This window comes from Nyctereutes procyonoides, unplaced genomic scaffold, assembly GCF_905146905.1.
Source record: "Nyctereutes procyonoides isolate TBG_1078 unplaced genomic scaffold, NYPRO_anot_genome, whole genome shotgun sequence".
NCBI lineage: Eukaryota > Metazoa > Chordata > Mammalia > Carnivora > Canidae > Nyctereutes > Nyctereutes procyonoides.
Window position 1 is genome coordinate 38,435,561 of NW_026575030.1, and position 26,260 is coordinate 38,461,820.

General features: G+C 35.9%; 1 protein-coding gene across 2 annotated transcripts in view; it reads right to left on the reverse strand.

Moving 5' to 3' along the window:
- Window positions 1-26,260, reverse strand: part of ALCAM (activated leukocyte cell adhesion molecule) — a 211,234-nt gene that overhangs the window by 28,868 nt on the left and 156,106 nt on the right. For both annotated transcript variants that reach the window (XM_055316071.1, XM_055316069.1), the window contains exons 3-9: window positions 25,367-25,586; window positions 18,999-19,063; window positions 17,660-17,747; window positions 17,017-17,199; window positions 7,520-7,647; window positions 5,581-5,713; window positions 1,525-1,637 (exon numbers count right to left, since the gene is read on the reverse strand). In XM_055316071.1, the coding sequence (XP_055172046.1) occupies window positions 1,525-1,637; window positions 5,581-5,713; window positions 7,520-7,647; window positions 17,017-17,199; window positions 17,660-17,747; window positions 18,999-19,063; window positions 25,367-25,586 (930 nt within the window). The remainder of the gene's footprint in view (window positions 1-1,524; window positions 1,638-5,580; window positions 5,714-7,519; window positions 7,648-17,016; window positions 17,200-17,659; window positions 17,748-18,998; window positions 19,064-25,366; window positions 25,587-26,260) is intronic.

Genomic DNA, 26,260 nt, shown 5'->3' on the forward strand with positions numbered 1-26,260 from the left:
AATCATTACTAACAGCTTACTATCCTAATTTCTATAAACAAAAGAAATGCAGCATTTAATTTTTAAAAATCACTTGGTATACAGAAAATAGCACTATTTTACCAGTAACGGAAATTCTTCTCAGTAGACAACTAGACACAATCCTAACATCATGTAGTCTTTCCCCACTGTGAATTTTTCTACACTCCTCACCAACTAACCAATGGCCAGGCAATCTTGATCAGCACTACTGACATTAGGCATTTAATTAACAACAGTGACTGCAGTTGATGTAGAGACTGATTTAGCTAAGTAAACTTAGTTTTCCTAGTCCTGTAGTGAAACGAGTGCTCGTATGTTTACTGAGTAGTCTAGTTGCCTAGAACTTGTCTAGCCCTTTGACCATTGCCTACTATAAATACATCATCTTAAATATACAGTCTACAGAGTGACATTTTTATTATGAGTGAACAAAAAGGATGATGGGGCTACACTTAAAAGAATAAAATAAGAAACTGAACTTCAAAAGAAAGCAAGTCACAGATGATCTAGCGTTAAAAGGGTCCAAGAAGCAGTACAAAATAACGTATATTTTCAGCAAGAAAAAATTCTAACAATACATTTCCCCACAATTTTTTAAAAAGATAATTCTTATCAACTTCTATGTGAAGTGGTTTGTATGTGTTTTGTCAACATGTGCGCTGGATGTTTAGATATACTAACCAAGGACTTGAGTGGTGGGATGACAGTTACAATCTTTCTCTTTGGTGACAGCCTTGCCTCAAATAACCAATTACCCATCTTACTATCTCACTCCAAATAGGTAACAATGATTGGGGTCCCAGTAATGGCTTACATTTCGGACAATTACAAGAATGTAGGTACTCACTCAGGAAATACTGACCAAGCTTTACTGTGTTCCAGGTTTTCTACTATGGCTCAGGGGTGAAAAGGGGTCTATACCTTCAAGGAGCCACTAATTCAATGAACTCACAATCAGACAGTTAAGGTCAGTTTCATCCGGGAGGCTGAAATCATGTGATCAGAGCACAGTGTTTATTAAAGCCGTAAGGTCTGAGTTTTAGTCTAACTCTGTCACGAGCTTTCTGATTTCTCTCATCAACTTATTTCCAAGTAACAGGGGGAAAAAATAAGTGTCCCAAATATTTCACAGGGTTCTTGTAAGTGTTCTGTGAGAATAATATGGGTTAAAACACATTGAAAACTGTTAAGCTCTCGAACATGTAACCATACACATGTGTGTCTGGGAGCATGTGTGTAGGTGTAGAATTACTTAGTAGATACACATAAATCAGTGCCCCGAAGTAAATCTCAGACAATCTATTATGGATGCCATACTGTTGTTGAGTACCTCTAATCATTTTATTGTGACATCATTTACATTAGTATAATAGGGAGAAAGAGAGCAGGGGTGTGGGTGTACAAACATATTACCCATGAGTATACATATTTAGACGTTACATAAAATGCAAAAGCCAAAAAGGAGTCAGTCCAAACCGTGTAGTACCAAGAAATATGACTTACTTTCATCCATACCACAGTTGCGTTCCTGCTAGCAGATATTGTGCATGACACAGGCAAGGCATCGCCAATCTGCTTGGTCACTTCTCCACTTGGGTTTAAGGACAAATCCAAATCTGTGAAGCAGAAAATCTGCTTGAAATGCAAACTCCAGGAAAGGAAGACAGTCAAAATATTTTGGAGGAGAAAAGATGAAAGAAAAAAAAATCCTTCTAATTGTATTCAAAATTCAGAACTGATTTATTCAGAACTGATTTATGTGACCAACATAACTGAATTGTAGTGTAATCAGTCCAGCTTTTCAAGCCAGGTTTGAGACCAGTTTGGACAAGGAAATGGTCAATCTAACTGATTATGCATTTATTTGCAGTTAACATGACTGATGTTTTGACTGCACAGAAGTATTCCCCTGGGGTCTATTACCTTAAGAAAAACAATTCCTAAATCACTTCTGGAAGAAAAGAAAGATGATGACTAGGTAATATGATAAGAGTTGGTAAGGCGTGCCAGGAGAAAAATCAAGCATATTTAGACAGCAGGCGATAATCTGAGAAGGTAGTCTATCTATTTCTTCAGAGAGGATTGAGTATAGTAGTTAGATTCTTTTTTTAATGCTATTCCATTTCTCATACAGTTGAAATTTTAAATAAGATCTATTGTTAGGCACACTGTCAGCAGGCATCATTTTTTAAAAACATAGGATAAACACATCTAAGGAGGTATAATCTTTCAGATGGAAAGTAATTTCTACAAAAATCTTACTATCACAGTATGATCGGTAAGAGGAAAATCTATTTCAATAGACCAAACATTTATTGTGCAGCTACTAAGTTTCAAGAACCGACGGAAGATACAGAGATGCACGTAAGTTTACAGTTTACAATTTTCAAGGTAAAGGTAATATGCTCTCAGCTACGTGACTCATACGGAGCAGCGTGGAATCGGCACCTGGTGTCATACATGCTATAGATTAAAAGCTCAATGAGTATTTGTTTAAAAAAAAAAACAAAACTAAAGGAAGGGGCTATAAACAGAGGTAGAAGCAAAGACATGGGAGTGTAGAGAACAGAGCGAAAAGGGGTTTCAAAGCAGTAATAAAGGCTGGGTATATGAATATGAGGCAGTATCTGCTCGTGGCCCCTGACAATTGAGAAGGGTTTTGATAATGGAGATACAGGGAAAATTTCTGCCACATAAATAAAGGCAAATTGCTGACAGAGTGTGCCTGACTTCCTAGTAGTGAGTAATCTGCTACGAATGGTCATAACACATGAATGATAAACCTATATAATTATTGGAGGCCAGACTTTGTAAAGGGCTCTGCTTGCCATGCTAAGAAGTGAGACTTTGTTCTACAGCAGTGGGGACTTCCTCTTGCACCCCACGCTCTTGCATGTGGTTGATAGTTTGCCACCATCTTTTTTTTTTTTTTTGCCACCATCATTTTTAACACTTGTTTTTTCTGTTGGATTGTAAGAACCTTGAAGGTAGGACCCGGGCCTTGAGTTGTCACTGTGCACCCATAGTGTCTGCCACGTGGCAGGTTCTGGAAAACAATTGTTGAAAGAAGGAAAGAGTTTCTCTTTTAGAGTTTCTCATTAATGCTAAAATATGCATTGTCCCAGAGAAAGAAAAATGGAGTTTCTTCAGAAAATGTGGATTCATTACATTTGGATGAAAATTCTACTTGGGGAGAGTTAGAAAGTTTTGCTAGTCGGACAGTGAGGTTGCCAGTGAAAAGATAAAAGAAGTGATTTTAAAGGCTGATGATGGACTTTGGAAGTTCTGATGAAGAATCTATCCGTGCATGAATCGCCAGAGGAGTAGCAGACGCTTCATCAGCAACTATGGATCGGTGGGCGGAGAGCCCTGATGAGGGGGTCTGTTCTGTAAACAGGAGAGAGTGTGGCTTGCTACTTCTCTATCCCCACTCCCTTTAGTCATCTATGGAAAGGAGACAAATCTTGTTTTCAGACAACAAACAAGCAATCAAGGATAAATGGGCAAAAAATAGGATTTTTATGTTTCCATTTCATGTAATTCAGAGTAGAATCTTCATTTATTTGTAATCTTTATTTCAGCTTTTAAAGAGAAATATAGGCCTTAAAGCCCGATGTTATAGTCTACCTTTCAAAACCAGAAAGCATTTAAATCCAATTAAGTGCACTGAAATCCAATTAAATTGTTAACATACTTTTGTTTAATTTTGTTTCTCTTGATCACAGCTGATCATTGAGGGACAATGTGGCTGCACCCAAGTCTTTTGCCTTGTCACGCTGTCAACTCTCCCTCCCTGCTGAATCTGTAAGTGATACAAATAAGGGCCCTTTCCTTTAGGTCCTAAGTAGTTGGCATCTCTCAAACACAGGCTTACTGTACCATCTTCAAACACTAGATTATTGGTTATTGGCCCACAAATCTCATGGACAATGATATCAGAGAGTTCCTTCCCAGGAAATTCTATCTGCTGGTTATATTCTCTCACATCCCTTTTTTCTTTTCTTTCTTTTCTTCTTTTTTTCTTTTTTTCCTTCTTTCTTTCTTTCTTTCTTTCTTTCTTTCTTTCTTTCTTTCTTTCTTTCTCTCTCTCTTTCTTTCTCTCTCTCTCTCTTTTTCTTCCTTCCTTCCTTCCTTCCTTCCTTCCTTCCTTCCTTCCTTCCTTCCTTCCTTCTCTTTCTTTCTTTCTTTCTTTCTTTCTTTCTTTCTTTCTTTCTTTCTTTCTATCATAGAACAGGCTGGTTAAATGGTCCCAGGGCTGACTGGTCCTCAGATAAAAAGCAGCATTGTTTTTATCCTGAGAGATCACTGTTTTCTCTCTAGCCAGCTCCTGATGGCAGACACATTCAGATCTATACAACATGAATATGGCGCAAATAGAGAAATGGCCTGGCTGTGAACACTTCTTAACAGTCTGCTATTTTTACAAGGCTCCCCAGGGTGTGCTCCCAACATCAGACACTCAAAAGCAACCTTCTGATTACTCTATTCCCCAATGTATCTCCTTGTATCTCCCTCAAAGTTTTAACTCCTCTCCTATATGTTTTCCAAGCATTGTAGGTCAGATGAGAGATTTAGAACCATTTCCTCAAAACAATTTCTAGTCTCTTTCAATTTTGAAACAAAGAAACCCTTCATACTCAATGGGATTAGAGCAGATCATGATCTAGAGAAACTTTATTGCAATGGAGCATGTCTAGAGGTACTACTGGGTACAAAGGAATTCCTAGGACATTTGGCCTATACCTGTAAGCAAGGCTGACATTTGCCTAAACACTCTGTAAATTCTAGTGTCACTGGGGAACAGTCCAAATTAGTTCTCCATTTCCATAATGCATCAGGTACATCACGAACATAGATTGTCAGAAATTACAAAATAAAGGACTTAAACTATAAAGAAGATGTATCTCTCTTCCTATCACACTAGACTAAATATAACTTTTAGAGTATCTGGAGATCAAAAGCAGGTTAAAAGTTAATAAATAGGTATGGGTAGGGTGATTTTGAAGAGGTCTATTTCTAGAAATTTTCTATACTATTCTTCTAGAAAGAGGCCAATAAATGGCTTTTAGTGGTCTCTACCTCTGCTGCTTCCAAATGTTGAGTCTACATAATTTTGTGTGCTTGGGATTGGGTGCTAATGTTATTCTGTAACAATAATAACTTTTTTTTTTTTAAAAAGGTACTTAATCTACACTTTTTTCTGGGGCAAGTGCAAACCTTGTGAACTTCAAGATATCTAAATATTTCCTTAAAAAATAAAATGAGTAATTTCTTTAAGATCCATGTGAATATTTTGTTGATACCACAAATTGAAGACATTTAGAAAGAAGAAGGAAGTTTACCAACTGTCAAAAGTTGCACTTATTAGATCCACTCAAGATTTCAATGTTGCAGCGTAAATCTGGACCACAGTTGAGTTTGCTCTGATGCACTTCAGTAAGTCTATTGAAACCACAGTATTTAAGAAAAATATAGTTGCAATTTATTTGAAAAGACAGCCAAGTTAGACTATTAGAGGCCTTTCAAGTGAAGTTGGTAATGCAGAATAAGGTGACTTACAGTGAACTGTGATAGCTGTTGAAGCAATCATGCTTTTTTTGTCTATCAGGGAGCACTTGTAGTCTCCTGTTGCATTTCGCCTCACATCTGTCAACGTGTAAGTATTTGAGCTTCTTATTCCTTCAGGCTGTCCCTTTTGATAGAGGCAAAATGTCAGATGATTACACTAGGTAGCTACAATGAGATGGGTTATATTTCTTGATGAAAATAGCATTTCCTTATGTCAGAAAAAAAGGAATCTGTTTCTATGGTTGAACAAATGAGAGTAGAGTTTGTGTTGTCTGATTTCTGGAAAAATAATTGCAGTTTTGGTTCAAAGAAATTTGAGGAGCTAATAAACATTGTACTGATGGTATCTATTCTATTGACAGCATGGCTCAAACTTGAGAGCTAAAGCAGATTTTTAAAAAATTCTAATATCTCATATTTTATATTCATGTCTTGCCTAATTCAACAAAAAGATCTGACGCAGCATAAAACAAAACATGCCACAAATCCAAATAAAAAGGAGAGGGAAAAAAAGAAAGGAAGGGTGGGAGGGAAGGCGGGAGGGAGGGAAAAAGGGCCAGGGGAAGAAGAAAGAAAGAAATTGGGGGGAATTAAAAAAAAAAAAAAAAAGAATGAAGATAAAGAAAAACTAAGAATAGAAAGAATATAGATGAACTAGGAACATATAGTAACAACAACAAAAAAATAATAATCATCAGATATTGTTGTTAAAGCTAAGACACAAATTTGACTGTCATCCCTGATAGCCAAAGTAGAAACATAATTAGTTTCAGAAGTTCATTTGCATATGGAACAAAAACAGTATGTTTTTGAACGTACTGTTCAAAGAACATACTATTGGGGATCCCTGGGTGGCTCAGCGGTTTAGTGTCTGCCTTTGGCTCAGGGCATGATCCTGGAGTCCTGGGATCGAGTCCCATATCAGGCTCCCTGCATGGAGCCTGTTTCTCCCTCTGCCTGTGTCTCTGCCTCTCTCTCTCTGTGTCTCTCATGAATAAATAAATAAAATCTTAAAAAAAAAGAACATATTATTATTTATTGGGAGAAACAACATTTCCTACCGACATTTAAGTCTAAAAGAATTAGCTATATTAGTCTTCTAAGTAAAGCAGTAGATGATATTCTTAAATGTTGCTGAGAAAGGTAGTGGGACACACTTGTAAACATATCCCTTAGGTAAATGCAATATATAGTATATGGTTTCTCTCAGTGGAAGGTTATGTCATACACAAACCTGGGAAGAGCTCTGGGAGAGTAAACAAGTGTCCTCAACGGCTCTCTCCTAGTCTGACTCCATACTACCATGATATCTAGAACACATCCTAGATATCTAGAACACATCCTAGAGTAATGTTCCAAATTATCTTCTCTATGTATCCCTCCCTTCAGCTATCACACTGATAAAAGTTGAGGATCGGGCCCTTCAAGACCATATACCATAGCGAGATCTAGCCCCTAGCTTTATTCTATCAAGCTAAATATAATGAGCAACAGAATGGTCCTACTTCGGAGGTTCAGAGATGTGTTCAGGAAGGCACTGTGGGTAGATTTGGAATCATCATTCTTCATTTTAGAGTTATCTGTTTTTGAAGGAACACATTCTTATAGCTTATCTGGATAATGAAAACTTGAGTTTTTGTAACTATGGTTTCCTAGGATCAGCTTTTTACTTCTTTTTCCCCTGAAATCTCTTGACACTGAGAAAAAAGGCAAGCTCACTGTTAGATGCAAAACAAAACTAAACAAAACAAAACAAAATGAGAAAGCCCAACCTATCAAAAGACATTCTACAGGTATCCCTTGTCCCCAAGGATGACACCTTTCTCTCTTAAGCTTCCCAAGTACATACAATTCTTAATGGCAGCCAGCTGCTACACAATAGGACAAAATGATAGTAGTCTAGTTCAAGTAATAACCCTTAAGCACTTACTGGTAGGTAAAACAAAAATTCCTCAGGAGGAGGGTTACCATTTCCCAAGCACTTAAGAGTGATATTATCCCCTTCTTTGATGGCAGTTTTTGATGGCAGCACTTGTATTGTCACTTGCTCAGTAGGATCTGCAAGAGTCACAGACACAAGTTAACCATTTTCATCAAGTACAAATTACTCTGTACATACAATATAAATGACTAAATTATACACAATTTTCTCAAGAAGCTAGTAATGGTAATTACTTAAATGTATCCTTTTATAGAAGGATTGAAGTTAATAGCTACTTGCTATACCAAGTACTAATCTTGGTTAGAGAAAACTACAAAGAGACCCTGTTACATAAAAACCAATTTCTTCTTAGCAAAATGTCTTTAACTGAGGTAGGAATGACCATAATTATTTTATGTGTAAAAGACCAGTAGGAACAATCCCATTGCATGATTTCATTATAAGGACATTTAACTATATTACAAGAAGCTCAGTTTGGAAAGCCTGGCTCAGCCAGCACAGTAGCTAAAACTATTAGGCACCCCTACACTCATCTTACATAATAATACCTTATATTAAATAAAAAGAGACATGAGCTAAGCAATGCCAGCCAGTTTTTTGGCATATAGGAGAATAGTTCAGTTTTCAAAAAGATGAACCCCATGACCTGAAGGAGATCCTTAAAAAAAATCAACAGACTGTAAATGTATTGTAATTCTGTTCTATTCATTGGAGCCAAGCTACAACCTTCATTCCATTTTGGTCACTTTTCTGGAGAAAATAGAGCTAAAGGGTATTCTTTAGTAGAGGCTACTGCTAATGGTAGAACACTAAAGAAATTAAAGGCTGGATACAATATCTAGCAAACAGAAAATAAGAGGAGAGGGTATTGGCTACTATAAATTACCCATTTTCTCATATATATACTTGTTATATAGCTGGATAATAAGAAAAAGAAAATAAGAATAAGAGTAGAATAATAATCTACAAAGATCTCCTTTTTAATTAGCTAATAAAACAAATAAGTGGCAGATTCAGAGTTTTTTTCCTATCTCCTGCTATCATTTATTTATCTTTTTAGGATCAAAATGCAGAAAAAAATTGAGTGGTTGGTAAAGATTGCTTGGTTGCCTTTTCTTCATGCTTGGGCCTCTCTGACAATTTGCCCAGAATGTTCTGAAGCTAAACATGATTGGCTTTAATATACTTTTTGTTAGTTTTTCTGAATTTCCCTGAGGTAGTTCCCTGACTACCAGCTCCCAGTAAAGCTGGAAGGTAAATAAAGTCTGGCTTTTATTCCCCACTGGCCTTCCAATTCTACGCCTTCTTCACTCTTTTATGTAGTCCTTCACTGACTGTTTTTGGCCTGTTGCATGTCACTGCAAGACTACTCAATCAAAGCTGACACCAGAACAGCTAGGATCACAATCTGTCTGACTTCCTGCTTTATTTCAAAACTTCCCTTCTCTGTGTCTCCTTTCAATAGGCTCTGCTCTGTATTAGAGAATTGAAGAACTATACTGAGATCAGAGAGATTTGAGTTTTAACAGTAACTTTCTAGCTGTCCAACTACCATGCCTCGAACAAAACTAACCATTTCTTGCTCTCCTGTTGCCCTGACTTTTTCGCAGAATTCTACTCTGTTCATTAGTAAATCATTCTTCCAGGTATTATTCTGGTTTTCTCTTACCCACTCTGTCACCATGTCTTAATGGTTAATGCTACGTTTTGCGTCTGATTCTCTCCTTTTATTCCCACTAAAACTTCCATAGTCCAGGCTACACCTGAAACATTGCCATCAAACTTAGTCTCTCATTCTACTCTTTCATATATATATATGAAATATATATATATATACATGAACATATATATGAACATACACACACACACACACACATATATATTTCCTCTAAATCAGTATTCTGAAGTAATGTTTTGAAGATTACAATGTGAAGATTGAAATAAAAATTTCTTAACCTGATATCCATGATTGTCTTGAACTCTTCAGGTGAGAATTATATCTCACTACTCCATTTATACCACTACATAATAACCAAGAGTCTACTCAAATTTTCTTTGTCCCATCTCCATTTATCCACTGTCCAATCATATATTCATTTGTTCAGTTTATCCACTGTCCAATCATATATTCATTTGTTTAGTTAATATATATTTTGTGCTGGCACTAAGTGCTGAAGTTACACAGTTGAAAACAGCATAGCTTTCAATATATTTATAATGACATCAAGCAATTAAGACTATAACAACATACAAATTGCATATGATGTGATCACTGGTAGCTTATAGTTGCATGAGACTACGAAGTGTCTGGTAGGAATTGATGCTACAGCTGGGTTTTAAAGAATAAGTAAATGTTTGCTAGAAACCAAATGTAAGGTAGTGATAGCAAATGGATAGGCATATAAGTAGAATTCTACTGGAGGAATCTGGAAAACAGAACAGAACTGTAAAAGAGTGAAGTGATGAAGATTGAGACATAGTGCAGGACCATGGCTGCAAGGGATTTGAGGCGTATTGAAATTGGGAATGAAAAGACAAAAGAGGCAGCCTGGGTGGCTCAGCAGTTTAGCGCCGCCTTCAGCCCAGGGCGTGATCCTGGAGACCCGGGATCGAGTCCCACGTCAGGTTCCCTGCTTGGAGCCTGCTTCTCCCTCTGCCTGTGTCTCTGCCGCTCTCTCTCTCTTTCTCTGTGTCTCTCATGAATAAATAAACAAGATATATTTTTAAAAAAGACAAAAGAGGGAAAGAAAAAATCTTGGATCATGAAAGTAGACTTAGGGTATGCAGGGACTCTATCAAACATAACATTTGTATCATAGGAGTCCCAGCAGAATAAGAGAGAGAAAAGGGGTCAGAAGGTTTATTTGAGGAAATTACACTGAAAACTTCCCTAATCTAGGGAAGAAAAGATATCCAAATCCAGGAAGCACAGAGAACTCTCATCAAAATCAACTTTGAGTGGGAAAGAAAGACCAAAAGTGACAAATACTAGGAAGAGATGGAGAAAATCTCCAGAAACAACAAAACAAGTAATAAAATGGCACTAAATTCATATCTGTCAATCATTAATCTGAATGTAAATAGACTAAATGCACCAATCAATAGACATAGGGTGTCAAATCGGATAAAAAAAACAAGACCCATCTATATGCTGCCTATAAGAGTCTCATTTTAGACCTAAAGACACCTACAAATGAGAGTGAGGGTATAGAGAAATACCTACTATGCAAACGGGATGTTAAAAGAAAGCTGGAATAGCAATTCTTATATCAGACAAACTAGGTTTTAAACCAAGGTCTGTAACAAGGGATGAAGAAGGGTACTATATCATAATAAAGGGGTCTAACCAACAAGAAGATCTAACGATTGTGAGAACTACCAAATATAGTAAACAATAACGAGCATAAAGGAACTCATTTGGTAATAGTACATTAATAGTAGAGGGCTTTAAAAGTCCACTTCCACCAATGGACAGATCATCTAAGCAGATAGTCAACAAGGAAACAATGACTGTGAATGACATACTGGACCAGACAAACTTAAAAGATATAGTCAGAACATTTCATACTAAAGCAGCAAAGTATACATTCTTTTCAAGTACACATGGGACATTCTCTAGAATAGATCACGTACTAGATCACAAATCAGGACTCAACAGGTACAAAAAGACTGAGATCACACCATGCATATTTTCTGACCACAAGGCTATGAAGTTCGAAGCCAACCACAAGAAAAAAATTGGAAAGAACACAAATATATGGAGGTTAAAGGACACCCTACAAAAGAATGAATGGGCCAACCAGGACATTAAAGAAGAAATAAAGAAATATAAGGAAACAAATGAAAATGAAAACATGATGGTCTGAAACCTCTGGGATGCAGCAAAAATAGTCATAAGGGGAAAGTCCATAGCAATACAGGCCTACCTCAAGAAGCAAGAAAAATCTCAAATAACCTTACACTTAAAGGAGCTACAAAAAGAACAACAAATGAAACCTAAAGCCAGCAGAAGGGAAACAGTAAAGATTAGAACAGAAATCATTGATACAGAAACAAAAAAAAATTATAGTAGAACAGATCAATGAAACCAGGAGCTAGTTCTTTGAAAAAATTAATAAAACTGATAAACCACTAACCAGACTTATCAAAAAAAAAAAGAAAGAAAAAGAAAAAGGACTCAAGTAAATAATATTACAAATGAAAGAAGAGAGATCACAACAAACACCACAGAAATACAATTATAAAAGAATATTATGAAAAATTATATGCCACCAAACCGAGCAATCTGGAAGAAATGGATAAGTTCCAAGAAACATATAGCTACCATAACTGAAACAGGAAGAAATAGAAAACTTGAACAGACCAATAACCAGCAAAAGAATTGAATCAGTAATCAAAAATCTTCTAACAGACAAAAATTTAGTCAGATGGGTTTCCCAGGGGAATTCTACAAAACAGTTAAAGAAGAGTTAATACCTATTCTTCTCAAATTACTCCAAAAAATAGAAAAGTAAGGAAAACTTCCAAATTCATTCTATGAGACCGGCATTACCCCAGATCCCAAACCAAACAGAGATCACAAAAAAAGAGAACTGCAGGACAATATCTCTGATGAATATGGACATAAAAATTCTCAACAAAATACTAGAAATCAAATCCAACAGTACATTAAAAGAATAATTCACTAGGACCAAGTGGGGTTTATTCCTGGGTGGCCAGAGTTCAATATTTGCAAATCAATCAACATGATACACCACATTAATAAAAGAAAGGATAAGAACCATATGATCCTCTCAATAGATGCAGAAAAAGCATTTGACAAACTACAACATCCATCCTTCATAAAAACCCTCAACAAAGTGGGGATAGTAGGAACATACCTCATCATAATAAAAGACATATATGAAAAACTCACAGGTAGTATCATCCTCAATGGGGAAAAACTGATACCTTTTCCTCTATGATCAGAAGCAACAGAAACATCCACTCGCACACATCACTGTTATTTTACATAATACTGGAAGTTCTAGCCTCAGCAATCAGACAACAAAAAGAAACAAAAGGCATCTTATTGGCAAGGAAGAAGTCAAATTTTCACTATTTGCAGATGACAAGGTAATCTATGTAGAAAACCTGAAAGACTTCACAAAAAATTGCTAGAACTGATACATGAATTCAGCACAGTTGCAAGATACAAAATCAATGTACAGAATTCAGTTGCATTTTGATACACCAATAATGAAGCAATAGAAAGAGAAATTAAAAAATCGATCCTATTTACAAACATACCCAAAACCATAAGATACCTAGGAATAAACCTAACCAAAGAGGTAAGAGATCTGTACTCTAAAAACTATACAACACTCATGAAAGAAATTAAAGATGACACAAGTAACAGAAAATATTCCATGCTCATGGATTGAAAGAACAAATATTTGTTAAAAAGTCTATACTACTGAAAGCAATCTACACATTTAATGCAATCCCTGTTAAAAGGTATTTTACATTAGCATTTTTACAGCTAGAACAAACAATCCCAAAATTTGTATGGAACCACAAAAGACTTGAATAGCCAAAGCAATCTTAAAAAAGCAAAGCAAAGCTGGAGTCATCGCCATTCTGGATTTCAAGCTATATTAAAGCTGTAGTGATCAAAACAATATGGTCCTGGCACAGAAACAGACACATAGATCAATGGGACAGAATAGAAAACTCAGAAATGGACCCACAACTATATGGTCAACTAATCTTCGACAAATTCTCTTCAAGAAATGGTGTTGGGAAAATGGGACAGCAACATGTAGAAGAATAAAACTGGACCACTTTCTTACACTGTACACAAAAACAAATTCAAAATGGATAAAAGACCTAAATGTGAAACAGGAAACCATCAAAATCCTAGAGAACACAGGCAGCAACCTCTTTGACATTGGCTATAACTGCTTCTTAATGGACATGTCTCTGGAGGTAAGGGAAACAAAAGCAAAAATGAACCATTGGGACTTCATCAAGATAAAAAGCTTCTGCACAGCAAAAGAAACAATCAACAAAACTAAAAAGCAACCTACAGAATGGGAGAATATATCCAGAAATGACATATCTGATAAAAAGTTAGTATCTAAAATCTATATAGAACTTATAAAATTTAGTGCCCCCCCAAACCCAAATAATCCAGTTTAAAAATGGGCAGACGACATAAATAGACGTTTTTCCAAAGAAGACATCCAGATGGCTAAGGCACATGGGAAGATGTTCAACATCACTCATCATCAGGGAAATACAAATCAAATCTCCAATGAGATACCACCTTACATTTGTCAGAATGGCTAATTGTAACGACACAGGAAAGTAGAAATGTTAGCCAGGATGCAGAGAGGGGAACCCTCTTACCCGCTGGTGGGAATGCAAACTGGTACATCTACTTTGGAAAACACTATGGAAGATCTTCAAAAAATTAAAAATAGAATTACCTGATAACCGAGGAACTGCACTAGTAGGTATTTACCCAAAAGAGGCAAAAATACGGATTTGAAGGGATGCACCAAGATGTTTCTAGCAGTACTATCAACAATAGCCAAATTATGGAAAGAGGCCAAATGTCCACTAACTGATGAATGGATAAAGTAGTTGTGACATATATATATATAGTATGTATATATATATACACACACATATATACATAGTATATATTCCATTATATATGGAATATATGGCTCAGTAGTATATATTCTATTATATATAATTCCATTATATAATATATAATAGTGATAATATATATTATTTATATATAATGGAATATAATGGAATATATATATATAATGGAATATTACTATATATATGTGTGTGTATATATAATGGAATATTACTGAGCCATAAAAAAAGAATGAAATTTTGCCACTTGCCATGACATGGACGGAGGTAGTGAATAATAAGCTAAGTGAAATAAGTCAGTGAGAGAAAGACAAATACCATACAATTTTCCTCATATGTGGAATTTCTGAAATGTGACAGATGAACATAGGGGGAAAGAAGATATATAGGTAAACCATAAAACAGACATCTAACTATAGAGAACAAACTGAGGGTCGCTGGAGAGGAGGTGGGCAGGGGGATGGACTAAATGTGTGATGGGGATTAAGGAGGGCAGTTGTGATGAGCAAATGGTGCTGTGATGAATCACTAAATCCTACATCTGAAACTAATATTATACTGTATGTTAACCAACTGGAATTTAAATAAAAACTGGGAAGAAAAAAAAAACGGGGAGTGTGAAAATCAATCTAAGAGATCTGGGGAGTTATTAAAAAATTCTCATCATAGCACTAACCTAACGTGGTCACATTTGTTTTTAGAAAGATATTTCTGGCAGCAACTTGGAGGGCAGTTTGGAGTGAACAGAAAGGAATATTATTTTGGAAATCACAGAAATACTGGCAATGAAGAATGGTGGCATTTTCTTAGGCAGTGTCAGAGGCAGAATCAGATAAGCATAAAAATCACAGAGCCAGATTCTATACTGCTTCGTTACGGACTGGATAGGGTAAGGAAGGACTAGTGCATCTTCCTCAAGATGAATTGACCAAATGTCCTCCTTCTGAATGCACCCTCTGTCCTTTCTGTTTAGCTCCCTCCTTCTCCACCCTGGAGTCACCCAGAGCAGTGCTTCTCCAGGTATGGTCCTCAGATGAGCAGCATTAGTATCACCAGGGAATTTGTTAAAAATACCTCTCCCGACAACTACTGGATGAGAAACTTCAGAGCAGGGTCCAGCGATCTGTGTTCTAAGTCCTTCTGGCGATTCTGATGCACACAAAAAAGTTTGACAATCACTGCCCCCGGGCATCTGAGCTTTCAAGGCTGTTCACTGCGTTCTGAGTGTCACTTACCACCTGCAACCCTGCACTGACCACTTCCTCCTGGTGTAGATATCTTATTTCTCTACTGGAGTACTAAACTCTGAATGTCAGAACTCTTGTCTTCAGCACTTTTTTATCTTTACCATGAAGCCCAGCACTGCATACATTGTGCCTTCTCAAAAGCTGTGCCAAATGCACCCCCACAGCCAGCCAAAATAAAATCATTTCCTTCCTATTCATTCGAGGACTTTTCTGCTTACCCAACTCGTTGTGTCTGATAACATACATTCCTTCTTTTTCTTAAGCCAGTTTCCCAGTCCTTATTGTTCATCTTGATACTCTTTCCTATCTTTACTCTTGCACTTACACCAAGATAGTGTATTTCCAGTGGAACATTTCTGGACAGAATTGTGCCTTTGCGTACAGAAATAATAATTTGATTTTTAGTAAGGTGTACGGAATGAAATACTTTAAATCCTCACTTTTAAGTCAGTATATAAGTTGGAACTTATATACAAAGTTGAAGGCACAACAATCCCTTATTGTTAGGGAAAGTGGAATTTCAGGTTGTTCTTATATAAGGTTCTGCACTATATGGAACCAAAATAGCAATGTAGAGGAGATAAAACCCTACAAAGGTTCAACTGGCATTTTTGTTCTTTCTCCAGAACACATGTAGAAGTACTCGCTTATTTTACTACGTAAGGCAGCATTGTAAGAAGTTTTGATTCATTTTTTAAAATAAATTCTTTCTTGCATTTCTCCAAAAACAATATCTCTAGTTCTATGCTTATGTAATAGTAATGATCATATAATAATAAAAATAGTACCTAATAACAAGAATTTAATGAACAATAATAGGATGCTATTTTAGATTTGTGATTTCACTTAATCTCCATAACAACACTGAGCTATTTTTTCATTTCAAGATAAGAAAACTGAGAGTTAAAGCAGTTAACTACTCTTCTAGAAAGACACAGAAATTGATTGTGCTGTGCCTGGACTGTCAGCCTGTTTGCTCTGAATCTTGGCACCTGTCTTATAGGAAAGAGAACGGCATTGCAGAAAAGGATTCCAACTAATTTAGGGCACGTCTCTGGTTCTCCCTTTACTGCTAAGTAAAATAATGCAGTTAGGTCAGATGATCAAGAAGGTTCCTTTTTAGTCTGATATTCTATGTTTCAAATCTATGAAATAAAGTCAATCAAAATGTCTCAGAATACAGCATCCTATTTAAACTTATGCAATTGATCTTATTACTAAAATAATTTTTTTCCATTAAAATGGAAGTCCCCTATCTAGAAGACCAATCAGTCAGAAGCCTCGATTCATCTGTCCTTATTCAGAAAGTAATCAGATGGCATTTTTAACTCCTACAAAATTCATAGCTTATGTGCAGATGAGATGTGCAGAAATGACAAAGTGGAAAGTAAAAGGTATCCTAAGATAGGGTAAGCATTTATTCTATAGGTCTTCCAAAGGAGAAACAGATTATTTGAGTAACTGCAGAAGAAAAAAGGGAGGTTGAAAGTAAAACCCAAAGAGCATGTGGATTCGGACTTGAAAGGTTAAAGCATTCGAATACTCTTAAGACATCAAAATTGCATAATTACATATTGGGTTACTCACAGTAAATATCAAAGATTGCTTGTTCAGACTGAACTGTTTTCTGGCCAGATGGTCCATAATACGTCACAGAGCAGGTAAATGGCATTTGTATGTCAGCCTTGGTTGCCTTGTACTCCAGGGATGAAGTCATGGTATAGAGCTGAGTTACTGGGTCCATTTGCTTTTTAAAAATTAAGACTACCACTGAAGAAAATAAGAATACTAATGATAGCATTTTTCATTGGAAAATCACAATCCTTAGTTAAATGTCACAACACCTTGAGAAGTGGTTTTGTCCTTCTTACTGTATTTAACAGGAGGGAAAATTGACATGTACCGAGGTAGAATGTCTTTTCTAAACCATGAAATCAGAGACATAGACAGAAATAGAATCCTGGAATCCTATCTCCCACTCACTTTAATTAACTTCTAGAATATGCCATATACAGAAATAATTTTTCTCTGCTCTTGATTCCTCTGCACAAGGACTAAAATGATGTTTTTAAAAAATCACGTAATGACTTAATGGTTACTTAAAGGAACAAAGCATAGAGCCATAGATCAAAGAGGGCATCGCATTTAGATGCAGGACAGTCTAAGGAATGCCAGGACAAGAGAAAAGTCAGAATAGGTCATCTGAATTTACTGCCCACTTCATACCCACCTCCTTCAAGGGGTTGCAGCACGTTTCCATTCCTGTACCATGTGATGTTGCCGTCTGGATAACTGTCTTTTGAAATGCAGTCTCCCAACTGCAAAATGAAGAGAAAATGTGGACACCTTGGTTCCGTCAGTGGTTGTCAATTTGAAAGATTTGGACTCCTCAGGGGGTGCAGTTGCTCCAAAGGTTTCCTGGCCCTTTCATTACCCAAGCATTGACTGGGGACTGAATACGTGGTCTCTTGCATTAAAAACAAAGTCTTGTACTTAAAATTATGGTCTTGCTCACTTAAAAATATGCAAGAGATGCTGCCACTATTAATAAAATCACATTTGTTTAAAAGCATTACCAAATTCTTTTTGACATTATTCATTTTTAACATTAACTAAATAACGTAACTACATTAAGGCTGGCGATTCCCATGGTTCACAGATCTCAGCATGCAAGAATCATAATGGTGTTAAAGTGGCTGCCTCTCTGGTTTCATACCATACAAATTTTAGATACATATACCTACCAAATCTACAATTCCCACCGCTTTTCTTCAAATGTGTTATAACTTTAATATTGGCATGTTCAAATAATATTATGCAGTAAAATTTAATCTGATTCAAAAAACATTTAACTTGTTTGCATTTTTTTTCTCCACAAAGGAAAATTTAGGTATTTTACGTGGTGAAAATAAGATTATTAGACAATTGATGTGCCCAAATATAAACTCCAGCTTTGTTCCCTCTTGAGGCAGCCTCTCTTCACACCTCTTAAGGTGATTGTTCAAATTTGACCTTCTCACATCTTTATTTCAACTTTTCAATAGTTTAATCTGCCAAGAGGATAAAGTCGAAACTCCCTCCGTGACATAAGGCTTGTCATAATCCAGCTTCTCTATTTACTTCTCCAAATTTATCTTTTACTGCAGTCTCTTGCCTACCGTCTTACCACACAAAGTTCCAGCAACGCAAATAATGTGATGTTTCTTAAAAATGCCATTCTTCTTCACATCATATTATTTCATGCTGTCGGAAAGTCTTTCTATCCTTGGTTCAGAGAAAACTTACTCATCTTTCATGACCCCATTTAACATTCAGTTCATTCAAACAGGGAAGACTTATGTTTTTTTCCTTCCTCTCCCCTCTCTCTTCTCCCTTCAGAAATGACTAAATCTTCCTCTGTGTTCCCACTCTAACTCGGGCAGACTTTCCTATTGGCATCTGCAACACTGTCAGCTCTACAAGAGCAAAGTCTATCTTATTTGTCCTGGCATCTGAGGCTAAGAGAAGAGAAGACATTTAACATTAAGCCAAGTGAAGGCAATAAAAAAAAAAAAAAAAAAAGTTCTCACCTTTTTTAGCTGCTCTGTTTCGAGAAAAGGTGCTTTGCTTACAATTTCAGGTTTGGATGGTTGCTCTAAAGTTAAGCAGAGAAAAGTTTTAAGTACACATGAAAGAACAAAAGAACATTTGTGATTTGGATTATAGAAAAATAATTCATTTATTCAAAGTAGAAAAATAAGCAGTAAAATAAAGAACACATCCCCATATAATCTGTGATTAAGAAATCTGGTTAGCCCATTCCCTCCAAATATTTGCTTTGTTATATTAAATGCTATTTTAAATGCTTATTACTCCTTTGTAGAAAATATTGGTAATGTGTTCTGAAAGCTTCCTAAGCAGTGAATATGGATTTGATAGTGAAACAGAGGTTAATATGCTAAATATAAATACTATTTTCAATTGATTATCATGTGTACTTTCTACCTACATACAACTTCAGCTACTTAAATGAAGAACTGAATCCACAAGGGGTACTTATTAAAAGCATAAATTTCTGAGCCTCCTCTGGCCAGAGTCAAAATCTCCAGGGTAAGTCCTATAAATCTACTTTTTAAAACAAGTTCCCTACAAGATTTTCAGGCACACTGAAATTTAAGAATCACAGCTCTGAAATCGTGGTGACTAAAAGGAGTTAAGGGAAATAGAAGCTCAATTTTTCTGTGTATCTCAAACCTTATTGTTTAAGGTGAAGTCATATTATGAAACTATAAATGTAGGGAAAACCTTCAAATTTGGAACTGAGATAATGGGCAGAAGCATTTCAAATACAGGAAGTTCTGTAAGCATCCATTTTAAGAGAGTCTTCAGGGAGAACTGGTTAAAAATCTCAGCAACAAGGTATTATTCAAACTTATTTTAAGTTATTTATTCTTCACTGTTAGTGATCTATCACTGATGGATTTTTTACTTTTTAATTAGTTCTAACAATTGGTCCCCAGAAAATGTATATTGCCTCTTGGTCATTGATTTTTGTGGATCTCATGGAGCAAAACTATTCTATTCTCATATAAACAAATAAAGACAATCAGTTATTCTTTCATTCATAGTCTTATTGTTTACGAGCTCCAATACCGTTAATTTTTATTACCAAACTAGACTAAATTGGCTTTTATATAATTATTACTCAATTTGGAATTCCATTATCAGATGCATTGCCTACCCAGACCATTATAGAAAATAAGGATGAAGACAGAAAGGTTTTGGAATAACAAAATGGCTATCACCAAGACTGTAAGCAAAAAATATGTAAACTTCTTCATGTTACTACTGAGAGTCAGTCTCCCTTTTGCAATTGTTTTATATGAGAAATTGGAACAATGAATAATAATAGTAAATCCTCCTATGTGTTCAACTTATACCCTTTAATTATAGGAGATCCTACTTACTATTAATTCTAGAAACATAATTCTAATTCAATTTTCACAAGATGGATTATTTTCTAAATATACAGATTGGAAACAAACACAAGAGAGATAGAAAAATGAAATACAGAAGAATAGAAAAGTATAATAGAAACAATTACATTAACACAAACAAGAAGTTACACCTGATTGACTGTTAGATGTGACCAAAAAATTATTAAAAACTGACCCAAAAAATCAAAATAAACAGCAATTTCTGGGAAACATATGGTAGGGGGGACTAAAGCCTTCACGTATCAGTAAGCACTAGTGTTATCATAAATTTAATGTAATGCCATTAATGTTCACAATTACAACTCTGAATTATTGATAAAACATTAAATTCTGTTCTGAATTTATGTTTTAAGACCAATATCTAAAACATTTGAGAGATGTATCCAAAATATTTAAACAAAATGAGAATTCTTGGTGCTTAAGTAAGTGAGCCAAAGTTCTCTGGGAACTAAAATCAAGTGTTTTGTGATACCTTTCTGAGAGCATCAGACAGGTAAGGTATTAAATTAATTTATGTGGTCAATCAAGAGTCAAAATTAACAAGAGAAAAAGAACAAATGGGTTTGTGTTTCCCCTTCAGTGGCATCTATGCCTAGAATATAAAAAGAGATTTAAAGAGTCATCTGAAAAAATTGAGGCTCTTTTTTTTTAAATAATTGAAGCTTTTATAAAAAAAAAATAATTGAAGCTTTTAATACAAAATGTAGGTGGGCAGTGTTGCTAAGTTGCATTAGTTTCTAGTTCACCATAACCATATACCAAAATAGTTGGGCGCATACTTCCTCTTCTGTAGAATATGTATATTCCTTTGCTTTGTAAACCTTATGATGTATCATCAGTGAATATAAGAACATAAATGCTCAGTGTGTAACAAATGTTGGTCCTTTACACATGGCTATATATATATATATATATATATATATATATATATATATGTTTCTTCCATAAATACTTTCCAAAGTTTATACTTCTTTCAATAAAAATGAAACTGTGGAAAATCCAGAAACCTGCTGAAAGAATGCTTAAAATTTAGGCCTCTTTACACTGTAACTCATCTTTTTATTTAGAAGAGAGTCACAGTGGGTATTGTGGAAGTAATGGTAATACCTATTGCAATTCTTTGAGTTCTTTTCCCCCAAACTTTTGTTTCAAATCCACAAGATATTTGTATGTAATTTTCTCTTATATTAGTTTGCAACAATCAATGGGTATTAGTTGGAGGACCATAAAAGAGGACACGCACTATTTTAGCAAAATTGCGTATCGATTCTAAAGTGCTTAAAAAAAGACTTTACATGAATTATGCCTTAATATAATTCAGGGATTCATAACCAAGCATAGAATTGAAAGGAAAAGTCATACCATTTATTTGCATTATGAAAATAATTTTGTCAAGCCAGCTGAGGACGAAGAGATGAGGGCAAAATTGCTCTTTATCACCCACAATGTACAGTGTATTACCAAAACCACGCAAAGGATAGTTCAATTTGATATGAGAGGAAGGCAAGAAAAGGTACTGGTTACACTGACTCATGAATGCTCCTCCCAGTACTTTTTCAGTCATTACCTTGTATAAATTCTGATGTATTTTAAGTAAGCAACTGTTGACATGGAATCATATTTTATTTTCCTTGTAAGAAAGGTATTTTTTTATATAGAAAGAATAAAAAGAAAATCTACTATGTAGGTCTCATTTGTTAAATAGGTCATTTTCTGCTTCCTTCATTAAAAAAAAAAAAAAAATCCTTCCAGGTTGATTAACTTTCATTGGGAGGGTGAGTGGAAGGATGCTCGGTCCTTACAAAACATTGAGAACAGTGTCCAAATGGAAGCTCTAGCATAAGGGTGTGAAGTCAACCAGCATTGCCCATCACTCAGGGAAGAACTGGTCCAAATGGACACTGACTCTGTGTCACGGGAACAGACTTCCTTTTAACGTCACAGACACTAGAACACAAGAGGATTTACAGATTAGCTCTAGACTGTGGTTTTCAAACGCTTTTTAAGATCTGGGGCCGTTCTCTCCTTTTGTCTCCCCCTGAATGAATTATTGTGAAAAAACTTCAAAATATATAAGGTGAGTGGAATGCTAGCTAACAGAAGCAGTGCCCCTCTTCAGTAGCTCCTCAAGAGGATCCTAGGAACATGGTAGGAAAACCACCCTCCAATTCGAAGCACTTTTTTTACTGTTGAGAGAAGAAGCTCCAAACTAGTAAACTTCCCCAAGGTCAGAAATTAGCAGCAGGGTTAACAGAGCCAGGTCTTCTGATGACCAGTGAGTGGTTTTTCTGTTACAGCACTGACAGCCAGCTGGCAATCTGGGAACCCAGATGAGCTCTGAAACCTTTGCACAATGACTGGAATAAATCTTAGGGAACTTTAAAGGCTTTACTGTTGCTTCTGAATATTTTTATTAACTTCCAATGTGCATTAAATGCAAACACAGTTTAATTCTGATGTCATTCAATGACTTTTTTTTTTTTTAAAAGCTGTACTTGTGGCAATAAAGAATGTGACTTATTTGAATCTGGGTGGCTTTGTGGGCATGACTATCGTATCTGAGGTATAGTTTAAAGCTAAACAAACCTACACCAGAGGTAACAGAGTCATCAGTCATGGCCTCCAGTTTGAATAAAAACAGTATGAGTTTGCCCATGAGGATGGCACTCTGCAGCAAGCTGATCTGGGATTAGCTCACATCAACCATACTCGATTCTGTAGTACACAGTGCGTGTTGCTAGGTGATTCGACAGAAGGAAACAGAGGACTGATTGATGAGCCTAGTAACTCTTAAGTGACTGCAATATACACATGCACAGAATAAAAGTCTCCCTGTCACAGCTGCTGTTTGCTTCACAAAATGTGGCCCAGAGTAAATTCATTATTTTTTTTTAAAGTAAAGCCCCTATATGGTCTTGCAAACACTTTCCTTATCATGAGCTGTGCTGTTCATTTAATTGGACTTGGAGGGTCCCACGGTTTCTAGTATAAAATGCTTTTCGAGAGTGTGTAACTTGTCTATTTAAATTCTCCCTGGCCCGGAGCCTGGAATGCAAATTCTGTTTCTGAGAATCACTTTGTTTTCAACAATATTCAAAAGAGAAGGGGGTCGGGGGTGCTGCCAGTATGTGGGGTGTGAGTTTGTTTTCAAAATCATAGAAATCCCCTGTATTCCAAAATAGCTTACAAATTTCTATCAAAGTAGACTAACTGTATTTTTGTTTTTTTGTTTTTTTTCAGATTGCTGTATGGTGTTTTCTTGAAGTGTATCCTGAAAATTGTCACAAATGATTCTTCTAAAGGAAACAACCTGGATTTTCTCAACTTTATGGGAGACTAGCATGATATTTGATCATTTTAACACAGTGAAAAAGAAACCTGACAATGACAAATCAATACAACCTTCGGGGTGCTATGACTTAATCTCTACCTACTGTCTTACATTCTTGTTGCATATTTAAATTTATGACATCATGGCCTAATTTAAAAAATTGTTTTGGTCGTTCTCTTTATAAAAAGTGTCCCTAAGAGTGCACTATCCATCTTCCCAATAACATCAAAGCGAAATGAAAGAAAGGAAAAAAAATGGTGCATTGGTAAATAAAGGATACAGATTATTTGGGGTATTTAATGGAAGGCATGACTGGCAAACACTTGGAATTTGGTGTGATTCATAAAATGATTGAGAAGGGTGGATAGTTTCTGGAAAGTGCCTTCTAAGCTGAAAGGTAATCAGCTGAAACATGTAATATGCTTTTACAAGGTTCTTCTGGAGAACAAAGGTTTCCTTTGACAGCACAAGCATTCTTTGAATCCATGTCATGAGCCCATAGGAGCTTTGAAATCTATATAAATACTTAAGGGACAGTTCCACTTAGTTGCATAGGCTATTACAAGAGAAATGGGGAAAATCCATGGTTGTTTGCTATAGTAGCCCTCTGGGCTTTTTTCTTCCCTATTTATTTTAATAATTTCTAGGTGCTGCCAAGTTATCAGAAAGCAGAGGGAAAAAATTGAAAAGTGAGACCTTCTTCCCTAGTTAAAAAAAGACTAGCATTCTGAAACTGTTGAGAGCTATTTTTTTCTCCCTATAATTTCTAATATATTATGATGTAACAGGAGGGGGGAATTTTTTCATTTGAATATTAAAAGATAAAATGTATTAATTAGAACTTCTCAAGTCATTCATTAGCATAGCTCTTTGCACAGTAACATTAACTATATGTTATCATTGGCAAAGTAACTTTGCCATAATGACTACAGTAATTACTCCTAGCTTCTGCTACTGACTTCTCTTCTTCTAACCCTACTCTACTTTTTCCCCTTGATGTATTTCACACACACATTCAGGGTATGGCGAATTTTTTTTTTAATTGGGGGCAATTTCCTAAACCAACTGAACACTTTGAAGAAGGCCAGGATATAAATGTGTGTGCACGTGTGTGTGTATATGTACACATGCACGCACACACTCATAAAAAGCTTAGATTTCTGTCATAAGATGGTTTGGATTTGCCTGTATTTTATTGTTGTTATACATCAAACTATTAATTTTATATGGTTCAGCCTAATACATCTGTATGCACGACATGCCTGATTACATGTACATGTATGTATCCCCTAGCTATGTGTATATCACAGAATATTTATTTGCACATGCCAGTGAAAGTGAAAGAACACCTGCCAGGTTTCACTTAGACATACTTCATATCACAGGACATTTTACCCAACAAAACAACAGAGAATATTCTTTTAGTTCCTTGCTGCAAAACTCCTATTTGAATTGTGGGGGTTTGTTTTCCTCACTGACAGCATGCACGAGCAGAGTGAAGATGGTTAAAAGTCCTCTTATAGGGACGCCTGCTGTGGAGACACTCCAGAGCGTTCACTCTTCTTTCTACAGAACATTTTCTAGTACCAGCCATCAATCCCACTTAGCAGTTAGACTGCAGACTACTTACTGAACACCTTGACTATTGTAGGTGCCTCAAACACGTTGTCCTCGGTTACTAGCATGCACACAAATCTCTTTTCATCATTGATCCTTGCATTACTGATAGACAAAGTGTAGTTTTCTGAGAGGCTCAATCTGTCTTTGTATTCTGGTACATCGTCGTACTGCACACTTTTCTTTGTAGAGGACCTGAAGGCAATAAATACTGGGGAGCCATCGGGCTTTTCCTAAAAATTAAAATAACAATACATTTTAAAAACAAGCATATTCAGATGTTTCAGGATCACATCCAGAATAACAAAATTTCTTGGCCGTACTCTTCCACCAATGTTTATAGTTCTGTCCAAAAAGAATTAATTTTGGATATGAGCCCCACATAAATCTTTGGTTACAGAAAATTACTCTTCATAAGAGGAGAGGCTGTAAGTTCTTTTACAGGTATCAGGTCAAATATGTGAAAATGGAAAGACAGTAGCTTTGGAATCTGAACTTTTCTTGCATCCCAAGGACAGAATCAGTGACTGTTCTGAAACCAACAAGAGCTGGCATTGTAGCTAATTTAAAAGAAAAAAAAAATAGATGAAAACGCACACCGAGATGCACAAAGTGATATTCAGCTAACCATCACAGCAAGCATACGCGTGGGCTGCAAATTCTCATTTAGAAATCCTGGGCAGTTATCTTTTGCATATTCATTACTTTAATTCACATACTTCAAATGTCCACACCTTTCAGTTTCAGTCAAAACTGACATAGCTGACCTTTACTCGTAACATAATTTAATGCGTCTTCGTGGAGGAACAGTATTTGCCCTTGTGAAACAATCATGTCCATTAAGCAACAGAATCAGATTAATCACTAAAATCCATAGTTTTGCTATCTGAGTCATAAAACATAGCTC